This window comes from Bacillus rossius, chromosome 16, assembly GCF_032445375.1.
Source record: "Bacillus rossius redtenbacheri isolate Brsri chromosome 16, Brsri_v3, whole genome shotgun sequence".
Lineage (NCBI taxonomy): Eukaryota > Metazoa > Arthropoda > Insecta > Phasmatodea > Bacillidae > Bacillus > Bacillus rossius.
Genome location: NC_086343.1, coordinates 11,506,236 through 11,520,148, shown reverse-complemented (window position 1 = coordinate 11,520,148; position 13,913 = coordinate 11,506,236). Strand labels below are relative to the sequence as shown.

The window sequence follows — 13,913 nt, the reverse complement described above, 5'->3', positions numbered from 1 at the left end:
TCATAAAATCGTTTCATCACAAATCGGTGCATCCATCATAAAATACATAACCTATTACTACTTATAAAAAAATAGCTATATAATAATACTAAAAAAATACTTTAACCATTCCCCCAAAAAATTAAAATTTGATCATATACTTCGGAGCTCCGAAAATGAAATATAATTTCCAAAAAGGCATTTAAAATATATAAGAACATATTAATACAAATACAAATACAAAAATAGTTACGCACCGGGCGTATCACCGCTGTAAATACCAATTAACATAGGCGAAATCTAGCAAAAAATTGACACAACTTAACATGCAAATAAATATACCAAAAATTTAGCAAATTACAAATTATGGGTTTACAAGCCCTTCTCAGTTAAGTCATTTTCTAACGGTCGACGCCTTTTTTCTTCTAGGTCTGGTAGGGATTGGGTGAAACACGCTGAACGTAAAATCCCAGTTTCAGTTTTATTAGTCCGTTAATTTAAATCCCAAAAATCCACAAATTATAATTTCGCACCAGGGGTCAAAGGGGTCAACGGGGCAGTGGCACGGCTGGCACTTACTGGCTTTTTGACGTCGAGATGTCCGGTCACCAAATACACTCGTTTGCTCACGAGTGTTTTTAATGGCAAACCCTTGCCATTATACGTTACCGTAGCTGCAGGTAATTGTACGGATATGACGAATCCTTCGCCATACCGTCTTGGAGTTTATTTCGGTGCACATAATTCATCCTTGGAAAATCCTCGCGATATTCACACACGCCTCACCAACCAATCGCGTTCATCGTACCAAAGCGTTCTAAATTATATATATATGAACCCCGTTCATATTCAAAAAGGAACACTCGTATACAGTTACTTCGATGTGGAACCATCACCATGGCCAACCCGCGTTTTACTTCACGTGCGCGCCCGCCTGGGCCTACCAGGCGACTCCGCTCGCCCATCTCACCTGACGTCACACAATCAGCTGTTCTGCTCGCACGCCGTCTAGCGCAGCGATTACCAACATGTAGCTGTCAAGATGCTTAAAAATAAGTTTGAGGTAGTTCTTGAGGTACTGGAACAATTAACAGATTCATCTCAAACTTCCGAAACAAGATCGGGAGCCAGTCTTCTCCTGACAGCCATGCAGTCATTTAACTTCCTAACTTTTCTTGGCTTTTGGGCTGCAGTGCTACCTGAAGTAGATGACGCACAGATTTACCTGCAGCAACGAGGACTAAGTGTGGATAAGTGTGCTCAGAAACTCTGCGCTTTGAAAACCCGCTTAGTGGAAAGTAGAGACCGTTTCGTGCAAGAAGCAATTGACTTTGCTAAGACTCTCTGCGAAAAACTCGGAATCGAACTCAAAACGAGAAGAATTCGAAAGAAAAAACGCATGCATGGCGATGAATCTTCTGAAGATGCAGCTTTGTCTCACGAACAGGAAATCCGTCGAGAGATTATCGCATCATTCGACAAGATCATTCAAGAAATGACGACTCGATTCCAGCAAATTCAAGAAATATCGGACAAGTTCGGATTTTTGATGCCAGCGAAACTTTTGGACAGCAAGTTCGAGTGTGATCTTTCCCATGTGTTAGAAGACATCGACAAGGACGAGTTTCAGATGGAGCGGAAGCGTCTTCAGCAGTTTGTTGTTGTTGCCTGTTCTGAATCAGAGGAAGATATAAGTGGTAAAGGACCACTGGAGCTCCTCCAGTTCATTTAATAACTGAATCTCGGAATTTTTGTTCCAAATATAGTCATCTTGATTCGTATATATTTGACTTTGGCGATTAGTGTTGTAAGTTGTAAGAGAAGTTTTTCAAAGTTGAAGCTAATAAAAAATTACCTCAGATCTACTATGAGCTCCGCTAGACTATCAAACTTGGCTATATTGTCGATTGAACAAGAATTGGCTGTCAGTATTGATTTTGACAAAGTTATTTCTGACTTCGCTGCTCATAAGGCCCGTAGAATCCGCTTGTAAAACCGCTCATCCTATTTTAACTTCAATAAAAGGTACCTCATTGCATATGAAATTTAATTTTAACTAAGCACCTATAGAATGGGGGCGGCAAAATGGGTCTCCCGCCCCAGGTGCCGAGATGGCACGCTACGCCACTGCCTACCGATTCTCTTCCCTTCCCCTACCCCTGTCACGAGCAGAAGCTATAAGGTTGTGACGTCGTGACGGGTCCCAAGTTTTCAGATATCTTACACATATTGTATTTAACCAGCACGGTAATTATAAGCAGGTGGTGACTGGGTAACTCTTCAAGCTAAAGCTAATTGTTTCCAGGAATAGGCTAGTTCTGCCGAAACCCAACCATTTTTATTCCTTTTTTTTTATTGTCGAGCTTCGAGCATGATTTATGATTTTGAGTGGACGTGGACAAGGCACTTGGATTGATTCACATATCTTTAATTAATTTCTTACTTCATCACTCAAACAATTTTTTTATTAAAAAATTAATATTTTTACCATTACAATATTTAAAGTTAAGTACCGAAAACTGCTCAAATAGCACTATTTTACACCTTAAAATCCAAATTTTTCGGGGGAGGACCCCCAGACCCCCTGCTTTAATAGGGGGGGGGGGGGGAGAGGTCCATGCTTCTTAACCCCCCCCCCCCCCCCCATACACTAATCCTGGCTATGCTACTGTATAGAACCCATTAGATAGTCATGATGCCTGTAATGGCATACTTGCACCAAAAAAAAATTATAGAATAACCATTAAGGTTTCAACTCGGGTGTTTTCTGAATAGATACAACACATACATAACTGTAACTTTTGATACAAAATAATATATTATATTTGGCTGTAATTACATCTAAAACTTGTGCTGACTGCTTCTCATACTTGTGTTTTTTCTTTATGTAGATTTGAGTTACAAAAAATAAAATTTGTGTAATTATAAAATACGTGGAGGAATTTCTAAAGAAACTTAAGAATGTTTATTTTTTTTTTCCAGCTGGGAGTAAATGGCTACTCATTCATAATAAACAACAACGGGCATGTACTCTACCATCCGGACCTCCGACCACTGGTATGAAATATTACACGTCAGTCCCGCTTCTCGAAGCTTTAGCCGTCGTTAAATACCGTGCACGCTCGTTTATTTTTCATGCTGAAATTAATTCTAGCAATATTGTTTTAGAGAGTGTGTGTGTGTTATCTTCAGTTTCCTTGCTGTGCTGTTTTTAGTTTTTTTACTTGCACCAATTTTCATTAATTTTGTTATGTTTCTCATTCATGCACAATCAGATAAAAAACTGGAATGGACAAGTAAGTGTTTTTAAGCAGACAATTTTTTTTTTTTTTAGAGCCAGGTGGTGGTAGCAAACAGTTAAACAAAAAAATTATTTTTTGTTCAAGTTGAAGTAGTAGTTGATTCTAGAAGGAAACAAAATGTGCACAAACATTTCTTTATTAACTGTTTGCTGCCTATCTTTTATTTGGTGCATTTGCTGAGCACTTGTTTCATCAAAATGTGAACACTCTTTTGACTAATGTGCAGTTTAAATTTTATTAGGGGTTTGCAGTCATTTTGAAAAAAATAGACAGTGGACTGCTAGTGAGAAAAACTAATTAATTATTGATTCATATTATAGATATAGAATCTGTAATTCTTGCATGACACTCGGACAGTTATTATTCCTCAATATTGCTTATTATCATTGGATTCTTCTAGCCAAGCATAATTCCTGCTTTCATTCAGGGCAGCTGTCCCGAACACTAGCCATTTGGCGTAGATGCTCGTATAACGTGTGTGACTTTTAATGACCTCAAGTCACGTTGATGCAGTTCCCTACACCTGTGGTACAGTTTTGTCAGTCGCTATGTACAAGGAACTGCAAGTCAAGGTGGACAAGCAGGTATTACCCATCCTCCATCTGAGACGTTCCAGTGATTAACAGGACACATCACTGTTTGCTACAAGCTTATCAAGGATAGATGAAGGACCATGCAGAGTCTTTCAAAGCGGGTGAAAAGGGCATTTGTGTGGTTCTGCCTTCTCAGAAATTGTTACATTTTGATTGAGCCTTGAGATGAGCCCGAAGAACAAATAGAGTAAAAGTGCTGTGACACTCACTACTATTTAAATTCTGTTTTCTGTAATATTTTCTGTTCTTAATGTATGTGTAATTTTTTGTTGTTGTTTACTATAGTGAAATCTCATCACAGCATACCTGAATGATCCATAATTTTTTTGTGCTCAGTAATGAACTTTCTTTATACTGAACTGTTAATAAATTAAAAAACATCTTGAAGGAATCTGAAAATATATTCTTTTAAAGAGAGAATCTTTTAAAGTGATGTGCTATGTGATAAAGGTTGCATGGTGATTTCGCTGCATGAGGAGTGCATAAACAAAAGGTGGAAACTCATTATATTATCATACCTCCTGTACACATAGTGGAACTCTGACAGATGGCATTTGTAGAGAAAATTGCCTATTGCTGTGGTTTTTTTTAAAGCCACTTGACCTTGAACGATAATCATTATTGAATTTTGTTTCTTGTTACAGTAGGTACGTAATGGTGTTGACCTTGCGATGTGTTGTGGCTGCGATGGTGCCGCTCTCGTGCAAACGCGTGCGGTTTGTGTTTGGTAACTGTCCTGTGCGTGGGGGCGGGGGGTAGTTCCAGGAGACGCTGAAGCCGGATTACAACGGCGTCGACCTCATGGAGGTGGAGCTGGTGGACTCGGACGGAGGTCCCAGGGAGAACAACACCGCGCTCCTCGACGTGAGTGCCCGGCGCCCTTAATTCTCTCAACTGCACTTTCCCGCCATTTTGTTATGTTCCTCCCCCCCTCCCAGGGCCGGCACGTCCATGTAGGCAAACTAGGCAACCGCCCAGGGCGCCAAGTAGCCGGGGGGTGGCGCAGTACGACGCATAACAGCTCATATAATATGTTTAACGATTGTTGAAACCAGATGAAAATTGATTTTTGTAACAGTTTGGAATGTTTATATTGATATAAGTAATTATTTAAAGTCCACGGTGACCTGTTTATGATTTGTAATAAGTAAAAAAGTAAAAAAAAAAACACACAAGCCTGCTTACATTTGATTGTTGACAAATTCTTAGGCTTACGTGATGTATTTTGAGGCAAGGAAAATTTTTTTTGGGGTGTCCGGCTGGAAAGGGGGGGGGGGGGGGCATTAAGGTTTTTCGCCTAGGGCGCCAATTTACCTTGCACCGGCACTGCCCCCTCCCTCCACAAGGGACATTGCGCACGCTCACGCCCACACGCAAAAGTTGGCTCCACGGCCATATCGATCGCTTGGGCAAATGCCGTGAGCAGGCATAGCCGTGTCTACAAGTTAAGTTTTGTGGAATTGCTGACGTCAGAAGTTGTTTCCAAAAATAAGAAACGTAGGCCAGTATTCCAAGACACAAAACTAAGAGTTTGGATGTTGAATATGCTACACCTGTACCCTAGCCGTATTCCTAGCGCACGATACGGCACGGCCAGTCGTTAATTTTTTTAGGGAATGGATTTTTGGTGTCCTATTCGTGACCTGTCTGTTGCCGAAATTTCGATCATGCGCAGAGCTCACTCTTTTTGTTGATTTCGTCCAGATGACGGGCCCACATCTGGCACCACACGTACAGGTATATATATTCAATTTCGAGAATATTGGAGAACGTACCAAACGTATTGGTGTGCCTAATGAAACTTTATGGTAGTGAAACTATCCTGGAATAAATTTCGTTCACTAAGATGGTCATAACAATAAATAATTGTAACTTAAAAAGTACTTGAGAAAATTATAACAACAAAATTTAATTTGTGCAACTGCTGCTATCTCTAGGATTTTTGCCACCCCGATACAATTGTATCGATATGGTTGCCAAACGTCTGCTAGAATGTATATGAACCAATTTCTAGCCTCGCGCAGGCCATTATTTATTAAAACAGTTGCTGTTTTGTTCCCGTAGTGGGCTATTGTTTTGGACATGTTCGGGAATACGGCCTGAGAGTTAGGTTATGGTTGTATCCCAACAAGGGAGTGCTTATTCGCTACCGTACCTGAACGTCTTGGAATACCGTCCTTAATCTTCTTTCTTGCCCCTATTTATTTTAACATCCACAATTCTGGGACTTTAGCTGTGATCAAATCAGCCAAACTGCGAATTTCGGGTTGATTTTTTTAGAGTGTGTGAGTTTGTATGCTATGCTGTTGCTACACATGAAGATGCTTTGCTGCTACTTTGGCAGTAGGTCAGAATGTTACAATTGAGGGGATTAGGAAAGGGTGTATAGGAGGGGTAGCAAAGGGAAAGATAATTTGTAACTAAGTAATCATCACATCTTATTATTAAAAAAAAATATATATTTTTAAAGAATGATGTTCTTTCTTTTATTATTGTTTATTATTGTATGGAATCATGGACCCTCCTCCTCCGAGAAAGAGGTAGAATCCCCAAAAATTAACCACCTTCTGTTTTGAGATTGATATACCCTTGAGTTCAAGGGAGAGAATATGAAAACATAGCATTATAGAGTCATAGTCTTCATTTTAGTTTTATCTCTTTTGCTACCCCACTTAATTACATACAAGAATAATTTGTTCTTTATTTTAGTTTAAATTACAATTTTTTAATCTAAATACATACTAGAGTAACGGCTCTTTAATGCGGCACTTTAGGGATCGTGGCCGCTCCGGATTAGTTACTTTTGCCGCATCATCAAACGTCAATGTAGTTTTAACGGGAATACAAAAGAAAAATTGAATATACAGCACAAATTTTTTAAACAAGTATGAATAAACTGCTTTATAATCAGAAAAAAATACTGATGAGCATTACAGTTTAGAAAATTCTTTGATATCACGTTGTGGCCATGAACAGACCTATATTAACACAAAAAAAAATTCTGGACACATGGAGTTCTATCATTGCTGGATTACAGTGTATGCTGAATGAAAGAATACCAGATTAAAGTGAGCCGAATATAACAACATGAACTAGTTAAGGAAAGCTGTATGCCATGTTATTGTTTATTCTTATACTTTGTTTGGTCTAAAAGGTATTTTTTGTTAGTGGTGTACCGACGAAATTGTTTTAGTATCGATATTGGCCAATTTTCCCAATGTTCTGATATACATGAAAAAAGTACCATTTTATCCATTCAGATGTCACCCATCTTTTCTATTTACCTGTTTATAGTTCTGAGAGCATTTTTTCTCAAATTTTTCTGTAATTGAATTTTGTACTTGTTTATTAGTCAAAGGCATAGAATTGATTGTGCTATGCACAAATTTATTCTGTAAAATACTTTTTTTTAATACACCAAAAATCTTTTTACTAAAGAGTATTATTAAGGTACTGACTTATTATACTTATAAATTTTGGATTTCTGGAGAAATTCACTGTTATTATTCACAAAAAGTGTTGAATCGATATTGTATCATTTATTGGATCTGTTAAGGGAATTTATCATTATTTTGATCGGCATAGGGTTTCATCCGTATTGCATATCACTATTTTTTGTAGTCATCAAAGTTCCAGCTTTGTGTTTATTTATTTAATTTATGATATTTGTTGAATCTTGACTAGTTCTGCTAATCCGGACCTTGCACGTCCAGGAATCTGGTTAATCCGGATCACAAAGATGTTTTGTTTTGTTAATCCTTTGTCAGTTTGTAGGTTAAAAACTTAGGATACATTTACAGTTGTATCAAAACTAAAATTAAACTGTCGGAAAGGTTGTATTCATGAAAAGAAAAATTGAATTTTATAGCTTTATCCATCTAAAAATTGTATACGGTAACTTGTATTTTAAGGCAAATTCTGTTAAATCCAGAATTTGAGTGAACCAGACATGTTTCGGTTCCATCTGGTATGGATTAGTGGGATTCTACTGTAATATAAAATTTTTTCCCCTCTTTTTTTTTCCAGCTGAGGCATGACATGATTGACCAGAAAGAAGGTGAAACTGAAATGAGTGTCAAAGTCCACTACAATGACATGGTAAGTTCATCATTGTGATGCAGAATCAAGTGAAGATGTAACTTAAATTACGCAACAATAGATATTATATGCCAAATATTATTTTTTTTTTAATACAGCCAAAAAAATACATCTTCTTTCTCAGGTTCGCAGATACACGTTTGGCATGCAGTGCACTACCTGTGTCTTGAGTTTCTAACGCCGCTCTTCTTCCTGTTCCAGAGACGTGTGACCACTCGCAGGTACAAGTACTTCTACAACCCAATAGAAGGCACGCCTTTCTCGCTGGGGCTGGCCATTCCAGAAGGCTACGGGATGTACGAAGTGTTAGCTCAGTTGGAGATAAAGCACAGCCCCATTAATGGTATGTCTTATGTTACTGGGCATCCATGACAGGGTTTTTGCTGACAGGGAAAAAAAAAAATCTGAAAAACAGGGAGATCTCAGAGAACTTAATAGGAGTCTTCAAAACCTAAAAAAAAAAAAAAAAAAAAAAAAAAAAAAAAAAAAAAAAATCAGGGAAATTAACAATATCTTGGCTACAAAACAGTATGGTACTAGTAATTTTTCATACTACTTACAGTAGAACCCCGATTTAACGAAGTGCTATGGTTACCGAAAATGTTTACTCTAAATCGATGTTTCGTTAAATCCGATTTACCGATTTTCAATGACCCCCGCACTCATAATCGCGTCCCTACGTTTCCATATCGTAGACAGGGTCGACGGCGATATCTTGTGCTGCCGTGCTATCTCAGACTTTGTCAACTTTCCGTCTTCAATGTGTTTGATCTCGCTCGTACGGCCCCCGGTTCGTACGAACACCTCAGTCGTACGTACAGATTTTCAGAAAACGTGAAAAATTAGGCAAAAAAATATATGAAAAGTGTAAGAAATACGTTAAAGTTTATTAAAATACAGTCGCAACCTGCAGCGTTTATAACAAATACGAACTACATACACATTGTGTCACAGTAAAAATTTTTTTAAAAAAATGGCCGCAAATTGATGGAAATAGCGCGCGTACGCGGAGAAAGGTAATTAATTGTACTCAGTCAGCTGTTGTTACGGCGTGGCGTAGCCGCCGGCTGGCTCTCTCTGTTCGCTGAGCTGCGCATGCGCTGTATAACTCACTCAACTCTCCGCCCAGACTCGTGACCTTCCATCAGCAGCCAGCCAATAGACGCGAGCTTAGCGGAAAAAAAAAATAAAAGCTCCACCGCCCGTGTCCCAGTTTTGTCCAGTTCTAATACCAGTAACATAAACGAATCGTCAAAAAAACGTAACAAAGCCGATATCCAAAAACAGTAAATAAAGTCATGTACAGTAGAATCCCGCCGATGCACACGGCAGTGTCTAGCTGAGTTCGGCGTTTCCACTATCGCACGAAAAGCCGTCTCAGCTGCCATGTTATCTTACCTGCCCGCACACACGAAAAGCCGCTGTGGTAGCTTCTACCGTCCGGCCAGGCTGGCGGTAGCGGTGGCTTGACGTCATATGACGTGACGCTTACCTCTCCCATCCCCTGCTAATTCTTCAAGGCTCATCCCTCCCAGAGCTACAAACCATGTAAACCCCCCCCCCCTTTTTATCAACTAACATTTCAACACATTCCCTCCCTTATTACAAACTTCTGCGTGAGAAACTGTCAGCATCCTCCTCCCCTCCCACACCGCGTGCGACAAAAGCCAGGTTGTATAGTCCATTCTCGGTAAAATAAATATTTTTATGGGCTTATACGACTGTCCTTCGCCGTTAATAAATACTTTATAAGTTTAAGTTATTATGATACAATTTGTTTATTAGTCACACAGCAGTTTCTGCTGAAAAATCACTAATACCTCGAATTTTATTGAATAGAAAAATTTAGCAGGGCCGTAAATATATTTATTTTAATGCATAGTTACTTTTCCATCTGCATTCCAACGTTTTTTTTTTTTTTTTTTTTTTTTTTCCCCCCCGCTGCGAAGGGACGTGAGAAAGATAATTGCTTGAGCTGTCAAAATAAACATCGTTGACGGCAAGGGCGGGAGCGCATCCTGTCGGTCTGTCGCTGTGATTATCTACTCCAAAACATCAAAGTCCGAACAGCACTTATAAAAAATGTATTCCAAATACTAAACACCCGCACAAAGCTCATACTGAGAATAATAATGGCGTATTGGTGTGACGTGGTCACAAGTTGAAGAAACCTGGAGGATGGGAAAAGGAATATTTGGAAACGTGTGATTATTGGCTATGCGGGCGTGATTGGAAGATAACGTGGTGAGTCAAGCCAGGGTCATGGAAGGGGGAGGGGGATGCGGACAAAGAAACCCTTCATGACGTCATGTGTCGCGGACAGTCTATCTGTCCAGGCGCGCGCAATGGCACGCACCTACGCAATTCAGTTACAGCGCCCGGAGTTTTTAAGCAATTTGAACAATTTTTTTTTTATTTTTTCGTGATTGGACAGATGATGCAAAGGCACATATTAATATATAGTACCTCCATTCTATTACTGACACCACAGAGTGTATTTTTTTAATAAGTTTCCGTTACAATTTACTTTCATTTTTTGGAAATCTATATTATTATTTTAATAAATTGGTGTTTTTTGATGGTTCCTGAAAACCTTTACGTTAAATCGCTGTTTTCGTTAAATCCGTGTTCGCAAAATCGGGGTTCTACTGTATTAATTTATAATCATAGGTCCATGTGTCATTAATAATCCTTATTTTATTTTTACTGTAAAGAATACAAACAACTGTGTTTTAATTTTTAAGTAGTATCAAGTATCTACTATCTTTTGCCTGATCTCTATCTAGGATGTGTCGTTTCAAAGTTTAATCAGCATATTTTATCAAAACTCAATTGAGAGTACAAAAAAAGTCAATGAATATAAATTAATAGCAGAGTTCCGCGGTGTAACCCGCATTAATTTTCAATTATATTAGATCATCACATTCCACAACAAACAGTCTATTTTACATTTTAATATTTAGTTTTATTACAAAGTAACTATTGGTATAGAACTTCTCTGTAAAAAGTGTTAGCTGTCATTTTTTGTTCTGGTAGCAAAATAGAATTCTGGTTTTCTGGAGTTACAACTTGTGATAAACCAACACATAGTTGCCAATGGAAGAAACACTCTTTTCGTAAATCAGTGCCAACCAAAGAAAATGTTTTTCCCTGAGACTTATTAGTGGTCAGCGCAAATATAGCATTTTAACGTGAATTTCAGTGTTATATAGTGTTATCGAAACCCACCAAGTAATCTAGTGTGTAGAGCTGGTCAGTTTTAGTTCTCAGTTCTCAGTGCATTGATGAATATCATATCTGGTTGTTGTTTGTGCATAACCAAATAAATAAGACTTTAATTAACAATTAATTTTTTTGCAGTCACTGAATATTTCAAAGGAAACAACTGGAAAGTTCATCCAGACTGGTAAGATTGAAAACAATTTTTTAATTAATTTAGCTTTGGTAAATTTCTTGAAGTTTATAAATCCTATACTTTCCAAAACACTTATTTAAATAAAACACTGGAAATCAAAAAGCTACAGAATTCAAATGCTTTTGTTTTTCATTTGTTGCACATTAATTTTTTGTCTCAGAGAATCGGTTTGATTCCTGGCTGGGTCACTCAAATTTTTGTGTGTAGGATACTTGAAGTACATTTGCTGATGTGTTTTCTTGGGGTACACATGTCTTCCCAGCAAGAATCAGGCTTCTGTGAATACTGTTTTTTTTTTTTTCATTCCAATTTAATTAGAATAGATTATTACAATATTTAAGAATATCAAATATTTTTAAAATCTAATTTGAATATAGTGTGATTATTTTTTCACACTTGACAGGAGTCCAAGAAAAATGGATCCAAAAACCAAAAAATAAAAAAGAGAGGCATATACATAAAACCATAATAAAGGAAATTTAAAAAAAAACTGGCAATACATTTTTTTTTTAAACTAGTATATTTTAAGTTTAAAAGTTGTTTTTTCAATCTGGTTATATCCATAAAATATAGTATTATTAATAATTTTAAATCATAGTCATTGATTATTTTTTAAATCTAAAAACCACATGTAAATGTTGTAGAAAACAAACCTAAATTTCTCAGTAAATCATCTTAGCCTCATGCTTGTTACTTTTTTAAAATTTTATTTTTTTTTGACATGAATTTCCGACAGGAAAATGAATGTCTTTTATCTTGGGTTGGGTGTCACTTCAGCTGAGGATTCGACACCGCTTGAAACTCGTAAACTATTAAAGCTACGGAGTTGCAGTAAATACATCTCGGTAGAGCAGGCTTTGCTCGTGGTAATTGCACATGACTCGCCCGGTTGACAAACATTTGCAGCGATCGACGCAACGAGCGTCGGTGGGGAGCGTCGAATGTGAGGTCATTGAGAAATTTGACTCCGAAAGTCATATAGACTGAATTAAAGACTTTTTTTTTTTTTTACGGTTTTGTCATTCTGACACGGTTTCCTTCGTTCTTTGGTGGATTTCAAGGGGATGAATGTCTTTTTTTTTCTCCGCCTTTTTGGTATGGTTATTTTGTTAATAGTTTCTATTTTTGGTGGATGTATATTGAGATGATTACTATTTCCTTATCCTTATTTAATTTTAATACCTTTTATAATGAAAATTATGGTTCTTATTGTTTTTTTTTATTTTGAATGGGTTATTTTATTAATAAGTTTATTTTATTTGATTTATTATACAATTATTATATGTATGGTTCTTGTTTATTTTTTGGTAGTATATGATTTATTCATTTTTTTACTATTACTATTTTATACTATCACAGGGTGTACTGCGAGTACAGCTACGCCTCGGAGCACAGGTTCAAGTCTCCGGAGGAGCAGGTGTTCCACTTCCTGGTGAAGACTTGCAACCCCGGCTGGAAGTGGATGTCGCTGCGGCCGCGCTTCCCGCTCAAGAAGAAGACGGAGAAGGACTCGTACTACTGTAAGCGGCACTGCCCTCGGCACGGCGCCACAGGGGGGCGTTCGCAGCCACCAATCTTGGGGAGGGGGAAGGGAAGCGGAATGACCGGAGTGTTTCGAGGGATTCCGACAGGGCCTGCACTGTATTTTGGCACGTTCCATGCTGCACTTTATGGAATCACTTTACACGAGAGGATTTTCCGACAGCCACATTAGAGCTGGTAGTGTTGATGTTGTCGTGTTATTGTGACCCTGTGCTGCCAACTCTGTCGTAATAGAATGATGTACGACGCCCTATCGGATTTGTCGTGTCGTATTGGTTGCGGCATTGTTACTCCAGCTTAACACGGATACACTAGGGACTAGGGACAAGATTACACGGTGAATTGCGATAAAACCGAAACAACACCTGAAAGCTTGACGAAACACACCGTGACACCGGAAAAGCGAGTTAACACAATATACAGCACAGCAATATGTAGCAGATAATCAAAATTTAGTTAAAATAAATTTAATTTGTTTCATTGTGCACCTCTTAGTGAATGAATTTCAAACCGTAAATGCTAGCTAATTAATTTTTATTGTTCTGAATGTTTCTGTTTTAGAACAGTATATCAAATTATTATTTTACCGTAAAAATGCAGCATGTAAATTTTACCCATATTTTGGCAGAGTAGGTATTACAAAACAGCTTTTATAAAAATGAATACAGTAACACTGATATCGTTGGTTTCAAAAACGAAATTGGACTGAAGATAAAACCGTACAATCTTGTCTCCGATGCCGGGAGGATGCAAAATTTGAATATACATACTGTATAGAAGTCGCCAGCCCAGGTTAAAATTTCTAATACGGTTTTGAGGTAGTTGGTTAATTCACCGCCGCAATCGCCACCATCTCCAGGGCATCGACTTGTGGTGGTCCCTGGCGGACAAGTGTCGAACTCTTCAAACATCCCCTTCCCCACCCTCCCTCAAACACGCGTTGTACTCCACCCACCCTCTACCCTACCTCTCATCCCTACGCAC

The 13,913-nt window shown here is 38.1% G+C and overlaps 1 protein-coding gene across 2 annotated transcripts in view; it reads left to right on the top strand.

Moving 5' to 3' along the window:
• LOC134540368 (voltage-dependent calcium channel subunit alpha-2/delta-3) overlaps positions 1-13,913 on the top strand; it is a 222,391-nt gene that overhangs the window by 171,714 nt on the left and 36,764 nt on the right. For both annotated transcript variants that reach the window (XM_063383055.1, XM_063383056.1), the window contains exons 12-17: positions 2,962-3,036; positions 4,634-4,738; positions 7,901-7,972; positions 8,174-8,315; positions 11,333-11,378; positions 12,747-12,907. In XM_063383055.1, the coding sequence (XP_063239125.1) occupies positions 2,962-3,036; positions 4,634-4,738; positions 7,901-7,972; positions 8,174-8,315; positions 11,333-11,378; positions 12,747-12,907 (601 nt within the window). The remainder of the gene's footprint in view (positions 1-2,961; positions 3,037-4,633; positions 4,739-7,900; positions 7,973-8,173; positions 8,316-11,332; positions 11,379-12,746; positions 12,908-13,913) is intronic.